Source organism: Typopeltis vanoorti, chromosome 22 (assembly GCF_054136105.1).
Source record: "Typopeltis vanoorti isolate ZY-2024b chromosome 22, IOZ_Tvanoo_1.0, whole genome shotgun sequence".
Lineage (NCBI taxonomy): Eukaryota > Metazoa > Arthropoda > Arachnida > Uropygi > Thelyphonidae > Typopeltis > Typopeltis vanoorti.
In genome coordinates, this window is record NC_143570.1 from 72,478,670 (window position 1) to 72,499,451 (window position 20,782).

The 20,782-nt window shown below is 34.8% G+C and overlaps 1 protein-coding gene across 4 annotated transcripts in view; it reads left to right on the forward strand.

The window, feature by feature from the left end:
- Sap130 (Sin3A-associated protein 130) overlaps positions 1–20,782 on the forward strand; it is a 474,798-nt gene that overhangs the window by 283,885 nt on the left and 170,131 nt on the right. For all 4 annotated transcript variants that reach the window (XM_090411834.1, XM_090411836.1, XM_090411835.1 and 1 more), the window contains 2 exons: positions 488–695; positions 20,333–20,452. In XM_090411834.1, the coding sequence (XP_090267960.1) occupies positions 488–695; positions 20,333–20,452 (328 nt within the window). The remainder of the gene's footprint in view (positions 1–487; positions 696–20,332; positions 20,453–20,782) is intronic.

The window sequence follows — 20,782 nt, forward strand, 5'->3', positions numbered from 1 at the left end:
TATACAAAGCTTTTATTTCTCACAGCATTGTTTCTGATGGCACAGAGTGTTGATTCGCTATGTCCAGTCACTACTTTGCTCTTAATTTTTTTCAGCTCTCATATCTTCTCTTGCAACAACATTTCTTTTTTCTAAAGTGATACTTTTTTTTATATTAAAATTCATACTGCAGGGTTCACTGAATTGGAAGAAACAAAATATAGAAAACAGAAATGAAAATGGCAAAACTGGTAAATGCAATATAGAAACAGCTCTAACAGGATGGAAGTTAAACCAGCACTTACCAGTCCAAATGGAAAGTTCTTAAAAAAAAAAAAAAAAAAAAAATCGGAAAAAGAAATATTCACAAAATTGTATAAATCAAACATGCATAATTTGGATTTACTTGTATTTGCTATGAATTGCAAGTTAGCTACTTAATAAAATTATATTATTACTGACGTTAGCCAAAATGTCTTGTATTTCACTGGGGTAATTTCATTTACAGTTGGATTGTCAAGTACTGAAGTTGTTGTTTCACAAGTTTCAGCCTCTCCTGCCACTTTATACACTGTAGCAAACAGCAACAATGCTGGAGGTGGAATTGGTGCCACATCAGTTGTGTCCACTGGCTATAATTCTCCTCAACAAGGACCACTTAGCAACCATAGCACATCACCAAGACCAAGTATCCTGAGAAAGAGGACAAGTGATGGGTATGTATGACCATACTAATTATTTTAGAAACAAAAAAAATATAAATTGAGAGAGTTTGTTTTGTTCAATAATTTTTAGCATATAGTCTTTAATTTTTACATAATTTACATAATATTGAAAAACATGAGGTCATGGAATATTGGATTATAATTCATTAGGTTAATCTGTTGGAATGTACTGTAGTTTTTAGTATGTACTGTATGTAAATGTTAATCTGTTGAAATGTACTTTAGAGTGAAGAACATCTCCATTCTCTAATAGGCTGTGTCTTCAGCTATTATCGCTACTAGCATTGATGTTTGCAAAAGTCTTATGTCTGAATTTCATGTCTGAAGTGACATGAAAATCTTCACTGTAGTAGTGAACTATAGTGAAGTTAAAAGATTATCAAAGCCTTATAACCTTTATCCTGTCTGCAAGAATCTCCATAGCTCAATCGATTTCAAATGATGCCCTTTGGTTGGAAAGACCTGAGTTGAAATCCCATCTAGGACTCAAAGAACCTTTATCAGGACTTTTCAAATGAAGGCGAGTTAGCCAGTCTCATACTGAAGTGGCAGGGTTTTTCATCCTGCATAGGAGGTAAACTGGCCATTAGAACACACACAATTAACAGAAATAATACCTAACCTGCATTGCTTCAGCCATAAAATATAAATAAACCAGATCTGTCTACAATATATATATATATATAAAGATAAGCCGAAATTTGAAACGTTTTTTGTCTTACCGGCTTACCAGCCTGGAACTCGGGGGAGCCCCTCTAGTATATGTATATATATATATGTAGGAAGATTGATTTACTCTGTTGATATACATTTTTTTAAAATATCGAATGACTAGAAACCGGGGAAAAATGAAAACAAAGTTTAATAGCACAACTAGTTTCAGCTTGTATCAGCCTTCTTCAGGTGCACATTAAAAAAGAAATAACCAGTAAAACATAGAGGAAATAATTGTAAACATCACAGAAAGTTAGTGTATATATTTTCAACGTTGAAACGTTGAAGTCTGTGCATTCAAAACTGTTCTCTTGTTGGCTTCATTGTTGGGCATATGCATGCGTATAGCAGCTCGTGAACGCTAGTATTTAATTGTAGCACAATGACAGTCTGAAAAGTTGTAACTCATGTTGTTGTTGAGATGTAGGGGATTGAGAATGATTTCTTTTGATTCTATTATCTTTCTTTCTAATTCATCGTGGCAACAGAAAATGTTCTTAGACTTGTCCCATAGGACTGTATGACTAAGGTTTTCTTCATTAGAATTGGCTGAGAACAGAACATGTAAAATTTATAACTTATGTTCTTCAATGCGTAACTCAATCGATTTCTCTGTTTGGCCAAAGTATGGTATATCACAGTTACACCAAATCTGGTAAACACCGGGATATTTAAGGTTGTGATGTCTAGGTTTTGGACAGCTCACTAAGGAGCAGATTTTCGAAGTTCTTTTGTTGTATTTCCTAAGAACCTTCGCCAATTTGGGTAAGACAGAGCCTATATATGGTATAGAAATATTACCTTTCACCCTATTGGTCTCTATACTAGATAGTGACAGTTGGAATCTTCTTAAATTGAGAAGTGAATCTCAAGCTGACAGAATTCAAAATGACAATAAGCTGAAACTTATTAGAAAATTCGAAGCCCTTAAACAAATACAAAGAAATTCAACTTCTTCGAAACCACACCTCCATCCCGACAAAGTTGTTATTAACAAATCAAGTTATAATCTTTCTGATGCAGAGAAAATCCTCAGTAAAGGCCTAAATTTTGTTTTATCTCCCCAGATCTATTCCTAAAGAATTATTACTTACAAAGATCGAAAAAGTTACCTCCTTTCTTCCTACCCAGGAGGCAAACCTGCTCTGCATTGAATCCATTTTCATCATCAGTAATGCCAAACCACCTACAGACAATATCTCTTCATCGGAATGACAGGCTATTAAGAAGTTACAAAACAACAAAAATATAATTATTCTTCCTGTGGATAAAGGCAACGCCACAGTTGTTCTTAAAATTGATGAATATTATAACATGATGGTGGAATTGTTACGGAGTGACACTCACTCAACCCTCGAGAGAGATCCCACCCTTGAACTCCACAACCGGACCAACAGCCTACTGAGAACTACCTCTGAACTACCTAGAAGCATACACCTTTCTCTTCATTTTTCCACAATTATATGGACTTCCTAGGACAATGAGACTTATTTGTGCCTATGGTCCCACAGAAGGTTCTACTAAGGTAGAAGTGGAAGAGTTTTTTGAGGCTTTAGAAAACGCAACTGACACAATGAAAAATGAAAAGTTCGTCCTTGTTGGGGATCTAAATAGCAGAGTAGGAAATGATTGTGAGACATAAAAAAATATTTTGGGAAAATTTGGAGAAAAGAGCAAAGCTAATAGTAATGGCAAATATCTGTTGGATTTCTGCTCAGGACATGGACTGGTTATTACTAACACCATGTTCCAACATAAAAATGTGCACAAATTCACATGGAGAGAAGAGGCTAGGAATAAGAAAAGTCTCATTGACTATGTTATTGTTGATAGTGATGTTTTCTCCCTGGTGCAGGACACCAGAGTGTACAGAGGATTTGAAATTGGAAGTGATCACTATTTAGTCTTGAGCAGGATAAAATTGAATTTCATATTGAAAAGAATAACATGTAAGAAAGTTTTAAAGCGAATAAAAGTTGAGCAGCTCTCAGATGTGAACTGTAGACTAAAATACACAAAGATTATTGAAGAAAAAATGAAAGAGTTTGAGAACTGGAATCAAACCTTGGAGATTCAGTGGCAAACTCTGAAGAAAACATTGATTGATTCTGCCAGAGAGGCATGTGGTGAGGTTGTCTGTAAGGATAAAAAAATCAGAACTCCCTGGTGGACACAGGAAGTTAAAGAGGCAGTGAAGGAAAAGAAGAAAGCATATCAAAAGTTCCTGTCAAATAAGTCAGCTTGTGCTCTTAGAGAATATAGAGACAAATGCAAGAATGCTAAACACTGTGTAAAACTAGCTAAACAAAAGTCATTGGAGGACTTTGGCAAGAATATAGAAAATAAATATCAAGAAGGTGGCAAAATATTCTGGAGGTTGTTGAAGAAGCTTAGGAATGGAGGATAGAGTGCTGTAAAAGGAATTAGAGATGATAAAGGTGACATGAAAACGGGAGAAAAAGATATCCTTGAAGTATGGAGTAATTACTTTGAAAAACTGCTAAATGAAACAAGCAGTGATGACAGCACAGTGGTAAAAAACACTGACCAGGCATGCAGTCAGGAATACATATCCATACTTGAAGTAGAAAAAGCCATCAAAGGCTTGAAATGTGGAAAGGCAGCAGGAGTAGATGATATTCGACCAGAAATGCTGAAGTATGGTGGTATAAGAGTCTTACAGTGGCTGCACTGCATAGTTCAAAAAGCCTGGACAGAAGGACGAATTCCCGATGATTGGAGTAGAGCTCTCATAGTACCCATATATAAAAAGGGAAATAAGACTGCATGTGAGAATTACAGAGGTATTTCCCTACTGAGTGTTCCTGGCAAGATCTATGCAAGTATACTTGAGAAACGGTTGAGAAGAATTGTGGAAGAAAAGCTTGGTGAAGAACAAGCTGGATTCAGGCCAAATAGAGGCTGTCAGGATCAGATCTTCACTTTACGACAAATAGTCGAGAAAGCACTGGAATATAACAAAGATCTGTATTTAAGTTTTGTCGATTTGGAAAAGGCATATGACAAGGTGCCAAGAGAGAAGCTATTCAATACGCTGCAGTTATATGGTGTCAATGGGGCATTATATCAAGCAATACTTAGTCTTTATTTGAGTTGTAAGTCAGCAGTTAGAATTGAAGGAAGTACAGGAAGATGGTTTAATGTTAAATCTGGTGTGAGACAAGGATGTACATTATCCCATCTGTTATTAATTATCTATATGGATCACATTATGAAGGAAAGTGGTATTAAACATGATATCAAAATTGGAGATGTTAATGTCAGCTCTTTGCTTTATGCGGATGATGTTATACTTTTAAATAAATCTGCTACAAGTCTGCAAGATTCTCTGACTAAATTGAATAGCTGATAGCTGTTGTAATAGATATGGTATGAAGGTCAGCAATAAAAAGACAAAGACAGTGAAAATAGGCAGAATCATTGAAAATGTCAACTGTGTTGTGAATGGAGAACCTGTGGAACAAGTAAAACATTTCAGCTATTTAGGCACGATTTTTACTGAAGATGGTAAATTAAATATAGAAATAGACAACAGAATCAGCAAAGCTGGTATAGTGGGAAGTCAATTGAATAAATTCATATGGAATAAGAGAGAAATTAGTCGGAACACTAAATTAGCTGTATACAAGACAGTGTTCAAACCAGTTTTAACTTATGGATCTGAGAGCTGGGTCAGAAGTAAAACACTTGACCAAAGACTAGAGACCACAGATATGAGAGTCCTGAGAAAGATTATAGGCGTGAACAGATGGCATCAATGGCAATATCATATTAAAAACGAGGATATTAGGAAAGAACTTGACATTGTCACCATCCAGGAATGTGTTAGCAGAGCTAATCTCAGGTGGTATGGTCACTTAAACAGAATGGGCAAGGAAAGATTAGCAAAGCAAGTGTTCTCTGCCAGGTTGGCAGCAACACGACCCAGAGGAAGACCAAGATATAGGTGGATTGATACGGTACAAAGTGCTTTAGACGATAGAAATATAAGATCTGATAATGTTAGAGTCTTGACAAGTAACAGACTGATTTGGAAGAAAATTGTAGATAGGAAATTAATAATGATGTAATTTTTTTCATGTAGTACTATCATATCCTGTACACCCCTTGAGGGTACATGGCAGGAATTTGATGATGAAAATTCACATAAAGAAAATACCTATCCCATAAAGAAAATATCTGGCTAAATTTCTCAAATGTTTTTCCAGTAAATCATCATCTTTTATTAAAAATTCTTCGGATTTTGTTTAATGTATAAAAGATATTATTATTAAGGAAGATGAAATCATGGCTTGTTTTGATATAGTCTCCTTATTTACCAATGTTCCTACGGACGAAGTTCTTGTACTACTCAAAGATAAATTATCTAAAAAGATCATGGCCTTACTCATTGCATCCACTCTGGATAGTTTAAGTTTCAGGACACCATCTATAAACAAAATTATGGCCTTGCAGTGGGTAATCCATTGTCACCTGTACTTGCAAACATCTATTTAGAAGATCTGGAAGTTAAAGCCATCTCTTCTTATCCTTTAAAACCAAGAATTTGGAAAAGATATATTGATGACATTTTCCTGATTTGTAGCCATGGCCGTGAATCTTTCCTGAACTTCCTAGAACATCTAAATAATCAAAATCCAAACATAAAATTTACGACCGAGTTTGAAGCTAATGATTGTCTTCCTTTTGTGGACATCAAACTGATCCGTTTCTCAGAGAAATTAAAAATCTTGATTTACAGAAAAGCTACCCACACCAACAGATATCCCCACGGTCAATTCCATCATTATCCTCCTCAAAAGTTTGGAATCATTTCTACACTAGGACATCGTGCTTGTTCTCTTCTTGATGATGAGATAGAACTTAATAAAGAACTCAATTTTCTCAGTCTACTTTTCAACTAAATGGTTATTTATAAAAAACAATTGACAAATTCCTATTAAATCCACCCGCTCGCAATAATGAAGAGACCAATAGGGTGAAAGGTAATATTTCTATACCATAGATAAGCTCTGTCTCACCCAAATTGGCCAAGGTTCTTAGGAAATACAACACAAGAACTTTATTTACTCCTCTTCCGAAAATCCGCTCCTTAGTGAGCCGCCCGAAACCTAGACATCACAACCTTAAATATCCCGGTGTTTACCAGATTTGGTGCAACTATGATATACCATACTTTGGCCAAACAGAGTAATCGATTGAGTTATGCATTGAAGAACATAAGAGAGACGTCAGTTACAGGAGAACGCAAGCCAGCGCTTTGTCATGTTCTGTTCTCGGCCGATTCTAATGAAGAAAACCTTAGTCATACAGTCCTATGGGACAAGTCTAATAACATTTTCTGTTGCCACGATGAATTAGAAAAAAAGCTAATAGAATCAAAAGAAATCATTCTCAACCCCCTACATCTCAACAACAACCTGAGTTGCAACTTTTCAGACTGTCATTGCGCTACAATCAAATACTAGCGTTCACGAGATGCTATATGCATGCATATGCCCAACAACGAAGCCAATGGGAGAACAGTTTTGAATGTACAGACTTCAACGTTGAATATATATACACTAACTTTTCGTGATGCTTACAATTATTTCCTCTATTTAAGTTAAGGGATATTACATCCCATATTGTTTCTTAGCCGAATAAGAAACTCAAAAAGTTTCATGCCGAATATAGAAACTATATAAAGTTTGGCGATTCCAAGCATAAGCAAATACCTGGATAGTGCAACACCTGACCCATTTGGTAGTGCAAACTGAGGCAACTCATAATAAGGGTGGAGCAAGCTCCGATCACTATTCTTGGTATTTATCCATAATGTGAACTTAGCTCCTAGAAGCTGTATTACTGTTCTATGTTATGAGAGAAGATCACTACCCAGACTGCTTTCAACCTTTATTGAGGTCTCATCAGTTCACATTATGGGTAAATACCAAGAATAGTGATCAGAGCTTGCTCCACCCTTACTATGAGTTGCCTCAGTTTGCACTACCAAATGGGTCAGGTGTTGCACTATCCAGGTATTTGCTTATGCTTGGAATCGCCGAACTTTATATAGTTTCTATATTTGGCATGAAACTATTTGAGTTTCTTATTCGGCTAAGAAACAATATGGGATGTAATATCCCTTAACTTAAATAAGTTCGTGTCGGCGAATTGAAGCCTTTGGCTCTTCATATAATTAGTAATTTCCTCTATGTTTTACTGGTTATTTCTTTTTTAATGTGCACCTGAAGAAGGTGATACAAGCTGAAACTAGTTGTGCTATTAAACTTTATTTTCATTTTTCTCGGTTTCTAGTCATTCAATATTTTTTTTTAAAAAAATTTATATATATATATATAAATAAATAAATATATATATATATATATATATATATATATATATTAACCAATTCTGCTCCTGAAAGTTAAACTTGTTAATTATCTTAAAATATGTGGTCTCAATACTGGAAACTATCTACAGAACTGCTAAACCAAAGAAACTTATGCATTCATTTTTTAAGTTATTCATGACTTCATTATCAATTTAGTAGTCTAATTATAGGTGATGAATTTTTTCTAACATTTAAGAAATTCATGCATACATGCAAGCACAAAGTGGGATTCCATTGCACATGCTAGCAGTTTATACTATACTCCTAAGGTGGGGATGAAGGGCTAACAAAATGCTTTGCAACATAGCCACTATGATGTGTCATTGTTAAGAATTACTGAATCTTTGGCAAATTGCATAATTCCCCCAAACTGAAGATTGCCTCCTAGTTGTATGTATATATATATATATATATATATTATTTCACACATCTTCTTCAGAAATTACATTAATAAATATTAATAACAGTTATTAAAATATCAGTATTAAAACATTAATAGCAAAATAAGTTTTACTGTGATTCATTTATAAATTACAAAGAGTGTAGTGAAATTTGATCAGAAATCGGTGAAATTTGTCCTATGGACAAGGTTCACCAATGACTGACAGTTTTTATACATAATTATCATATCCCATATTTTGGTTAGTTAAATGCAACCATAACTGTTGAGAATCAACTTATATTTTGATGCTAATGCTTTCAAATGCTATGATATGTGTGTGTGTAAGAGAAGTGTATATAGAACTCTAGATAATGTTCATGATGGTAATTATAGCAGGTTTTTTTATTTATTTTATTTTTTTTTTATTTATTTTTTTTTTCTTATGTTCACCCAGATGATTTTTACCTGTGTGTATTGCAAAAGCATATTTTGTGGCTGAAAATATTTATGAAAACAACAGTGAAATATTGCAGTACAGTGAGTTGTCCATTTACTACAACGTCCATGATCATTTTTGTTTTAGAATGCATCATATGTCATATCCACTTGACCTTGTCCATGATGTCTTTAGGCACTTTAGGCATTACCAACAAATATACACTTCGGAGTAGACCAAATGAATTGGAGATTTCCAGATGTTGTGAAGTAGAAGGTCCAGGTTTCTGTTTAAGTTGCCATATGAATGAATCACTTCAGAAGAACCCTTAAACATCTTAGTAAAAAAGGTTGTTTTTCAAATATGCCATGGAAATGACCAATTCTTATTGCAATGTTCAGAGAAGAATGGTGATTTTGGTAGACAGGCTTACACATTGGTTACTCATAACTATTATTTTTCAGGAAATAACAATGCATACTGAAATATTGATTATAATAATTTTAATTAATGCTTTCCTATATTTTGGCAACATTATATTGCCATCATCAGGGATCACAAAAGCAATGATATGTGCACACTGGCCAAATGAGGCTGAAAAAAGGCAGGCAAAGTTGGGCTCAGATTCTTAAATGGCATCCCTTAGTGGGCTAGATTAGGTGGTCTTGGCTGTTGGGCTGGAGATCTGATGATGCGTGATTCCCAAATTTGGGGCAGTCTCATATATTCAAATTTATTGAGATTTGGAAAGTTTCTCATGGCTGAGGCAGATTCAAGGAATAGCCTCTCATATTTGTATTTGTTGCAGTGTAATAGAGTGGCCTGCTTCCAGTGTATCCTGTGATGAGTGTCCAAAATCTGGTCAGCAAGTCCTGATTGGCTGTCATGGTGGAACCAGATGTAGTCATTTTGTTCAGAAATTCTGATATTGACTGTGCTTCCTGTTTGACTGTAGCAGCACAGTTTGTAACTGCAAGGGACCTGGTAGATCTAGGGAATGTGGCTAGTCTTTGGTGGAGCTGATAGGAGAATGCCAATTTTTTATGTGGTCTGTAAGTGGCTCTAAGATCGTATGTCTTTAGGATTTTTGTTAATTTTTCGGATGTGCCCTGGATATATGGAATGGTGATAGATTTCAAGTAATCTCTGTTCTTAGGGAGGAAGGGAGTCGGATTGTAGTTACAGGGTTTAATATTTTTTGGAGATTGTTGCCATTGGCTAAGAAAGGGTTGAATATGTTCAAGTTCAGTAGTTATGACACTGCTATCATAACTGATTAATTTTGCCCTATTATATAGGGTTTTTTTAATCCTATATTGTTGGGGTGGGATGAATACTGGTGAATGTATCTACATGTATGTGTGTGTGTTTTCTGTAAATGGAGAATGCCAGGGATCCATCAGGCTGGCATGTAATCATTGTCTAGGAATGGAAGACTTGTTGTCGTTTTCCTTTTCCAAGATAAACTGGATCCTGAGGTATTGATTGTTTAGATGTGTTAAGAAAATGTTAAGTGTATCCAGATCAAATGGGCCAAATGGAGAACACGTAATCTACATAGCATAGCCAGACAGTGGGTTTATGTGGGATAGAGTTTAAGACTTTATCTTCAGAGATCTCCATGAAGAAGTTGGCCAGGGGTGGTGAAAGTGGTGAACCCATGACTGTCCCCTTTATCTGTTTGTAGGATTTGTAGAATGGTGAACTGAAACAGGACTGAGATAACAGGAGGAAATATGGCTTTGAAGAGGTCTGAGATGTCTTTGAGTGAGACATTAGTGAATAAAGAGGAGACATCAAAACTGACTGTTATGTGCCAGCAAAGATTGGTCGATTGGTAGAGCCTCTGCTACTAATGGCTCGCAAAAAGTTAAGCAAGTTTAGCGCGGTTAATAGCTGTTGGCACACTCTCTCTCGATGAGTCTTTGGACTCCTTGGAGGTGTCACATAATAATAATAATAATGTGTCAGTGTGTTGGGGTGTGAGGTTTTCTGATACAACCTTGCAACCACTTACAGACCACATAAAAAAATTGGCATCCCTTATCCAGTCCAAAGATCATCCACATTCCCTAGACTAGGAGTGGGGAACCCTTGGCACGTGTGCCAAACGTGGCATGCCAACGACTTTTTCCAGCATGCAACTCAGGGCTCACCTTAAAAAATAATTAAATAAATAAATACATATCCAACATCTTTGCTGAGCTGTATATTTTAACTCAATAGAATAAAATTTTATTAAGTAGAGCGATACCAAATAAAAATGCAATAAAAAAACAAACAATATTAACTGTTTTAGTAATAATAAGTAATAAGAAAATGAAACAAACATCCTGTTTCAAAGCTATCTATTTCTGCGATATACTGACATACTAGTTTTGTCCTGTTCAGTTGTTGCATCATCTGCCAGGCAGCCAGAAGTGGCTTGACTCCTTTACTATCATTTTATATATTTTTTCATTTTTGTAAAGAATTTATTGGTTTTCTAAAGTGTGTATACATGTGGATTTGGATTTAATTAAATCGTAAGTCATTAAAATATGGATTGGAAGTATTTATTGCCAATTAATTTATTTATGTTTTAATTTATTAGATATAAATACGAATTTTCTTTACATTGCCATAAACATAAGTTATTGTTATGTAATAACAATAATAAAGCTATGTGAAATGTATTATCAATATTCAGGATTATGAAGTGTTATCTGCATGCGATTAGATGGCATTTGTACCCTTCTCTTTCATTTGCATGTGTGTTGGCTAATTTTTGGTTTGCTTAAACTTGGTAGGTGTATGCAGACCATGATTATGATAAGATTTTCTGAGTCCAAATTATAATTTTTGTCAGTGTCCATACATCTCTGTCCAAATTTTTACACCCATGATCCAATTTTCATTAAAGTTGGAAGCTGTATGAAGAAAGTAATTATTTTTTGTATGTACCTTGTGGTTGTACAACTTTGGTCATTCAGCTGTAATTTACTTTTTTCCTTTTGCCTTTCACTTTTTTCCTTTTGCCTTTCACTTTATTCCCTTCTTGACGACTTTCTTTCTCCTTTTTTATTCATGTTTATGCTATATATGTAAATATATCATTATCATATATTTTTATTTGCTTCCTGCAGGTTATACAGAATGTCATGACCACCAGCAAAGTAACATAAACATTCAAATGAAGAGGATATTAGAGAATTTAAAGAATACTTGAGTGAAAAAATTTGGTATGACTAAGAAAGATAATAAAGCATTATGCATTTTATGTTCCAAATCAGTTGTTTGTGGGAGTTCTTCTGTAAAGAGACATTTTGAAACTGTTCATAAGAACTTAAGCAATAAAAATGAGCAAGAACAAAGAGAATTAATTTCTTGTGAACTGAGCAAGATGAAAAAATCATCCGATACTTTGATTTAAATTTATTTCAAGTAGGCGTAGTTTCAACTTAGTTGCTGCTAGTTTTGAGGTTTCAAAAGTTATTGTCCAACATGGTTAACCACTCAGTGATGGGAGTATATTAAAGAAGCATGGCTAGAATGTGTTCCTTTCCTCTTTGACAGTCTTTCAGAAAAGGTAAAAATTATTCAGCGCATTAACGATTTGTCTGTTAGTAGAAAACCAGTTAAGGATAGGATACTTAAGTTGGAAAAGAATACAGCAGAACAATTAACAAAAGATTTGGCTTCATGTAAGTTCTTTTCTGTATGTGTTGATGAGAGCACAGACATCATCAGGTAGGGTAGCAATCTTTGCTCGCTTTTGTAGGGTTAATAAAGAGATGATTAACCTTGTAACACTACCTGAGCATACCACTAGAGTTGAAATATGTAAAGCAGTTATGAACGAATTATCTATTCAGTAAATAGATATTTCAAAAGTGGTATCTGTTACAACAGAATGTGCACCCAGCATTATTGGTAAGAAAGCAGGATTTGTAAATCTTTTTGCAAAACATGTTGGTCATCCACTGATAAGTTTTCATTGCATCATATATGAGGAGACTTCATGTGCAAAAGCTGGCCTACAGGAACTTAAAGATGTCATGAAAACAGTAACCAAGGTTGTTAATTACATTTCTATACGTGCTTTGAATAAAAGACAATTTCAGAATCTGTTGAATAAGGTGGATTCGGCGTACAAAGGACCAATAATGTACAACAATGTTCATTGGCTTAGTTGAGGTCTTGTTCTGAAACGATTTGTTGATTGCATGAATGAGATAAATCTCTTTTTGACTAATCAACAAATGCCTATAAAGAAATATATGACATCGTGTGGTTGTAAACTGATGTTTTTTTGCAGATTTTTGCAAATATTTAAATGACTTGAACCTTAAACTACAGAGCTCTGGTAAGACTCTTGATATGTTTGATGACATAAAGGCATTTGAAATGAAAGTAGGAGATTTTAAGAGGGATGTAGACAGTGAGAAATTTAAATAATTTCCAAACCTAAAGAAATGCATCAATGTCTTCAAAAGCTATTTTTAAACATCATTGTGTCAACTGTTGAGCAGTTCTCTCTAAGATTTGTTAACTTCAGAGAACTAGATAGAAGAGACTGCAGAATTCATTAATTCTGCAGTCTCTTAGAGAGAACTTTTCCAGACACTATAAAGATGAATTAAACTTGCATATGTTTTCGTGGATAAATATGGGTGATTTTGAAATGCAGTTGATTGATTTTCAGAGTAGCTCAATTTGGAGGCAGAAATTTGTTGACCTTGGAGTTGACTTGGAAAATATTGAAAAGGAGCAATTAGAAACAGGAGTAACAGAGAGGAGTGCGGAAAATGAGGTACTAAGGACTTGGAATACTATTCCAGAAACCTTTGTTTGTTTAAAAATCCTTGCAACAGCATTCCTATTTTTGCATCTACATATACTTGTGAATCATTGTTCTGATGAACTTTGTTAAGTCTTGTAATAGAAGTAGCCTTACAGATGAAACTAGTAGTGGATTCATATCTCTAAAGGTTACAAAATATAAATCTGATATAAATTATCTGTTATCAGTGATGCAGCAGCAAAGTCTCATTAATGCCAAATAAATAAAACTTCCACTATTTTTCTTTCTCTAGTTTTGATTTGATGTTTTCTGCTAAAAAATGGTAAAGATTAACTTCTGTTTAATATATTATGTAGATAAAATAACATTTTATTTTATTTGTAATTTTTATGTATTACTCATAAGGGATTAAGAATTAAAAGAATATCTTATTTTATTGTGCTTTAGTCAAGTAAAACAATTGAGATTGTCTACTGTAATATATTGGAAAAACTTGAAGAAATGTATGTTTAATTGATCTTTATAAAAAAACAAAAAAAAAAAAAATTCAGAATTATTGTTTACTCTTTTGCTGATCTTAAAAATTGTATCTTTGAATTGTGTGGCTGTATATGGCAGCTAGAATTACACTTAAAGGTAAATAAAAAAATATCCATGCTATAAACAGGGGTAGAAGGACTTTTAAAATTTTCGTCACTAATTTTTACATTCAATCTTACATGACTTACAATAATCACTCTTACAATATTCTTTGGTTTTACCGCTCTAGTATGATTTTTGATTATTTGAAAAGGTTCTCCTAGTACTTAAAAGACACCAAATAATAATACGGTCCCCAAAATTTCGGTTGGCACATGAATAAATTATGCACCAACGATTTCCTGATTTTGGTACACATGCTTAAAAAGATTGCCCACCCCTACCCTAGACCCACCAGTTATCTGCCAAGTCCATTGCAGTTGCACTGTCCTAATATGGGCAAACAGGCAGGACACCCAATATCAGAATTTCTGAACACAGAGACTGCCTCTGGTTACACCATTACAGCCACTCCGGACTTGCTGACCATGCTTTGGACACTTTTTTTTTTTTTTTTTTCACTGTGCACATATTTTTCATATGCTCTTAAAGATTTCCATTCTCCTTGTTTAACTGATGTAAACTTGCCACACAAACATGGGATCTTGTTTTCCCTCAGGATAAATAATTAACAAACATTTAGATTCATCCTACTTTTGTATAGTGCAGTAGCTTGTATCGTGTAGATATGCATGTTTTCCTGATGACGACGACCTCAATACAGAGATCAAAACGTCGATTGTTACTTGCTTAATGTTAAGTGAAGTAATTATTCTAACACGTGTGTTGTGTCTCCATAAATTCTTCACTATGAATGCTGACCACCATATAACCTTAAAAGAAAGAATTCTTAGGGAGGTTTTGAGTATACTGCCCTAAACATAAAAACAGATTCCTAGGTTGGTTTATGACGTATTAGGAGTTAAGCAGGAGTAGTAGTATTTTGGATGAAAAAGAGTACCAAGATTTTTGGATGCCAAGGAGGTATGGAGCTAGTATGTTTATGCCATAAACTAGACGTGAAAGTTTTCTTTGATGAGAGAAGGCCACAATCCTGTCATCACAAAGGACAGGAGATATAGACTATCAGATAATAGATTGTTGAGAAAGATTCAGTGTAGACACATATAAATGTGTCTACATTGTAAATATGAAAATCCTCTTGTAAATATGAAGAACTACTACATGAATTTCCTCCAAATCTTTCCATGGCCTGTGTACAAAGGCGTGTAAGGTTAGTAAGAAGACTGTTACAGGATATAATAAATTTAGTTTAATCCTTTATCCAAGTGTGAGCAAACAAAGTTTGTGCCTGAAAATATCTTCAGGACTGGGGTAAGGTAGTACAACACCGGGCAATTCGTAGCAAAGGTGGACCAAGCTAACATCACTCCTACCTCAGTATCTCCCATAATGCAAAACACATCTCCTTGTGGATATGTATGATGTTATGCATTAAGGGAAGGGCCGCTACCGAAACAATGGCGAGGTCATCTTTACCTATAGGAGTTGCCAAAAGGTGTGCCACATTTTTTATTAAATTACTCTGGATTTAGAGAAAGATGTTTGAAAGTTTATTTTTCACTTGGTTAGACTATAATAAATTTAGTTTAATCCTTTATCCAAGTGTGAGCAAACAAAGTTTGCACCTGATAATAACTTCAGGACTGGCATAAGGTAGTACAACACTGAGCAACTCGTAGCAAAGGTGGACCAAGCTAATATCACTCCTATCTCAGTATCTCCCATAATGCAAAACACATCTCCTTGCAGATATGTATAATGTTATGCATTAAAGGAAGGGCCACTACCCAGACTAGATTTGACCTTTATTGAGGTCTCTTCAGTGGGAGTTACTGAAGAGACCTCACTGGTTCCTCATTGGCTCCCACTGAAGAGACCTCAATAAAGGTCGAAACTAGTCTGAGTAGTGGCCCTTCCCTTAATGCATAACATTATACATATCTGCAAGGAGATGTGTTTTGCATTATGGGAGATACTGAGATAGGAGTGATGTTAGCTTGGTCCACCTTTGCTTCTAGTTGCCCGGTGTTGTACTACCTTATCCCAGTCCTGAAGATATTTTCAGGTGCAAACTTTGTTTACTCACACTTGGATAAAGGATTAAACTAAATTTATTATAGTCTAACCAAGTGAAAAATAAGCTTTCATCTGCTACAGGATGAGAATGGCAGAATTGGTTATTTCACTGCTGACCGGTGGCTGTTGTGTTCTTACAACATTAGAAGAAACTGGTCATGAAAGCAATTATTATAAAAAAAGAGGGGGGGGGGCTTACTGTGAAAATGTGGCTGGAGAAAGGAAATCTGTGAGATAATTAGTTATTGCTAACTAATAAGTTTCTAGGTAGAAATAGAGCGTTGTTGATGACCATCTCAATCATGTTGGAGAAAATTAAGGTGATGGTAAATGAAACAGTAGTTTAATGGCCAACTTTTATCTCCCTTTTTAGGGAAAGGTTGGTTAAAGGCTTGCTTTCACTCTGTTGATGGATGCCAGATGAGTATGACAGCTTGTTACAGGTGATACAGAATGGATGTCAATTTTGGAATACAAGTTCAAAACACAACTGGGGGATTATCATCTGGACCGGGGGACTTGTTAGTATCAAGGCCATTGAGTGTTTTTTTCTGATATCCTTCTGAAAGATCAGAGAAGACATCCTCTTGGTAATTCATGAAATGATGGGAGGCACACCGTTGTCATCTAAACAAGAGTTGCAGGAAAAGACAGATGCTAAAAGCTTTAATTTATTTATGAGACATTTTCTTTGGATTTTATTGGACCATGATTTTTTATATAAATATATGTATACAATCGTCAACCAGTTTTGCCAGCTTGGGTCTGTCTGGCTTCTTTAGGACGAGAATGGTTACATTAACATTAAATGGTACAACAGAAGAATGCAGTAACGACCTTAAAATTAGTTTAAAAAAATTGAAAAGGACGCACGACATTATGAGTATAAAGCGTGGAGAATGATTAGTTCATCCCTATTGTAATTCCATAGGATATGAGACTGAGATGGGCTTGCAGAAACATTTCTATAACCATTAGGAGATGCCTAGAGGAGAGCTAGTTAATAAAAGGCCTTGGTGTTTGAAGAATGATGAGGATTATCTGGCATTCTGGTGGGTTGGTGGACTATTTGTATTAGATCATTACTGACAGCAAACAGATCTACTTCTCTTCCAGTTTGATTTATGAAGTCAGAAAAGGAGAACCGGTGGGAATTATGAATACTGAAATCTCCAAGGAAAATTATCTCACTGTTTGGCTAATTAGATTATATGTAATATAGTTTGTAATCAAACCTAGATAATTGGAAGGATCTCCACATAACTTTTGAAGGAATGAAGAGAAATGACCAAGACTTCTAACCTAACATCCAATCTTCACCCTCTCATAGTATATCTTGTAAGTAGATATCTACTTCCATACTGAATTGATGAAAATGGCCTGGCAGTTTGGGATTTAGCCAACTAAATTGTAATCCTATTGGCTTAAATTAAAATACAATATGACAGAATTTCATGCCATCTGGATCATTGCTCGTTAAACAAGGTCCGTACTGTTTTTGTCCAGGAACCAGGGTGAACAGTGAAAAGTAAGCTGCAGAAACAAACTTCAACACAACATCAGCAGAGTTCAAGATTGGCACCATCAACAGAATGAAACTAGAGGATGAATTGGATAAGTACCAGATCAACATAATAGGTGTTACTAAAACGAAGAAAACAGACAGGTTAGATTTTTGCAAGTAACAATTACAAGATATTATATTCAAGCAGTAATGATCAGAGATAAGGAATAGCTATAATGTTAAAAACTAAATACAAGAATAATCATCTTTAATGGCTGCCAATATCAAGTAGTGATGTGGATGCAAACATCAGAATGGGGAATTGAACAATGAGACTTATAGAAGATTCTACAGGAACTCGCAGAATTTTTCAAGGCATTAAAAAAAGCAACTAACACAAAGAAAAAAGAAAACTTGGTTCTTGTTGAAGATCCAAATAGCAGAGTAGGAAATGATTACCAGACATATATAGAAATGTTTTGGAAAAATTTGGAGAGAAGTGCAAAGCTAATAATAATGGTAAGTACCTGCTGGATTTCTTTCAGGACATCGACTAGTTATTACTGACACCATATTCCAACATAAAGATGTGCTTATATTCACTTGGAGAGAAGATACAAGAAATGAGAAAAGTCTCATTAACTGTGTCATTGTTGATAGTGATATCTTCAGGCTGGTTCAGGACATATGAGTATATAGAGGATTTGAAATTGGGAGTGATCACCATTTAGTTTTGAACAGGATAAAATTAATTATATTCAAAAGAAAAGTGTGTAAGAAAGTTTTAAAAGAACCAAATTTGAGCAGAGGTGATCTGTAGACTGAAATATAATTCAAGAAAAATTAAAGAGTTTGAAAACAAGAACCAACCCTAGGAGATTCACTCTCATACCGTGAAGGAGACATTGATTTGCAAGGATAGAAAAATCAGAACTCCATGGTTGACTTAGAAAGTTCAAGAGGCAGTCAAGAAATGCAGTTGTATCAAAAGTCCTGGCAAGTAAGTTTACATGGACTCTCAGAGAATACACAGAGAAATGTAAGAAAGCAAAGCATTGTGTATAACTAGCTAAACAAAAGTATGAGGGTGGTCTGAAAAGTTCTCGGCCTCGACCATAGATGGCAACACTATCGGGAAGATTTTTTTTTCCTAAGTTGGTACATCTGTCATAAGCATCCATGTGAAATTGCAAGTTATTCTATCAAGTAGTTTGTTTTATACAGCTGTCTGAAGCAAAAGTGTTGTCTGTATCTCTTGAAATGGATAAAACTGAATGTCATGCGGTTATAAAATTCTTTCTAAAAGAAGGTTTGACACCAAAAGAAAATTCATTCAAAGTTCATAGAAGTTTAAGGACACTCTTCTCCTTCATTTTCGACAATTAAGAAATGAGCAGCTGAGTTTAAACATGGCTGTACCAGCTTTGAAGATGATCCACATGATGGATGTCCAAAAATTGTAACAACACAAGAAATCGTTGATCAGTGCACGATATGGTATTGGATGACTGGTCAGTCAAAATGCGTGAAATTGCTGAGACTATAGGCATTTCAAAAGAACATGTAGAATATGTTTTGCATGAAGAATTGCAAATGAAAAAGCTTTGGCCAAGATGAGTGCCATGCTTGCTCACAGTAGATCAAAAACTCACTTGCATGAAAATCTTTTAACAGTGCTTGAAGCGTTTTAACAAGAATAAAACTGATTTTGTGCATCAATTTATTACTATGGATGAGACTTGGATGTAATGGTGAATCCAAACAGCAGTCAAAACAGTGGACAGAAGCCGGTTGTTCACTGCCAAAGAAGGCAAAGTTGGTTCCATCAGCAGGAAAGATCATGGCATCAGTGTTTTGGGATGCTAAAGGCGTTTTGTTTATTAATTATCTTGAAAAGGGTAAAACAATAACTGGGGAATATTATTCTGATCTTTTAATCAGATTAGACGAATTCATGAGAAAAGACCCAGTTTGCAGAAGAAAAAAATCATCTTTAGTTTTTTCTTTGCTAGGCTGAGAACTTTTCAGACCACCCTTGTAATGGGAAGACTTTGGCAAGCATGATCTGGAAGATGGCAGAATATTCTGGAGGGTATTGAGAATGCTTGGAAATGGAAGAAAGAGTATTGTAAAAGGAAACAAAGATGATAAAAGCTGACATGAAATCTGAAGGTAAAGAAATTTTAGGTATACAGAGGAGTAACTGCTTTCCTAGTAATAACTTTCAAAGTAATTACTCTGTTCTGAATGACATTTACATATTTTCACAGTTTTTGTCACAAACATTCACTACACCACTATCTTACTTTCAAAATCATTTTCTTGTCCTCACTTTAACACTTCCAAGTCTCTCTCACACACGCACACCTCTCACTTTCGATAACAGAGAATATACACATAATTAATTTTCATATACACATGCACTGCATGTCAGAAAGTGTCCTCATATTAAATTCCCTGAATGGTGATGTCTTAGTCACCATTGTCCTGTTACACTTCGATGCCATTAGCTACACTGTAATAACACATAATTACACTTGAAATGATACACACCAACTTAAACAAATACTGTACACTTAGTAAAAAAACATCTTTTCAACTAAATATAACATAAATTAGTAATATCGATATTTGTAAAACAAAATATATAATTTAATAAATATAATATGGAATTATCAGATAGAATATTTTAATTTTCTATTTTTTTTCTTTTCTTTTAATTTTATTTTACAGTGTAAATGCTGCTGCAAAGAAAAATCTTTTAGCTAGTCTACCTGGATCTGGTCCTACAAGTCCTCATCCTGATGCATCTACTCTACATTCTGTTACACCATCTCCAAAACCTTCACCATGGTATGTGATTTAAAATACCGAGATGCATATTTAGGAAGTACAACAGTGGCAGCTCGTACAGGAGCACTGCGACACTGCAGCACCCCCAAGGAAAAAATGAAAAAATTAAATTTTGTTCGAGTTTATAAATAATAACAATGCTTGCAACATTATATAAATGCAATACATGTTAAAGGTTACAGCGTATGTTTTGACATTGATTGAATAGTTAATAATTGGAATTGTCGATTAATGCGTTAGATTACGAAACAAATACACTGTGATCTAACGCTGTGTCGAAATTTCAGCCAATTGCAGCTAGAGTTGCCAATATTCGTTTGCGATTCTCAT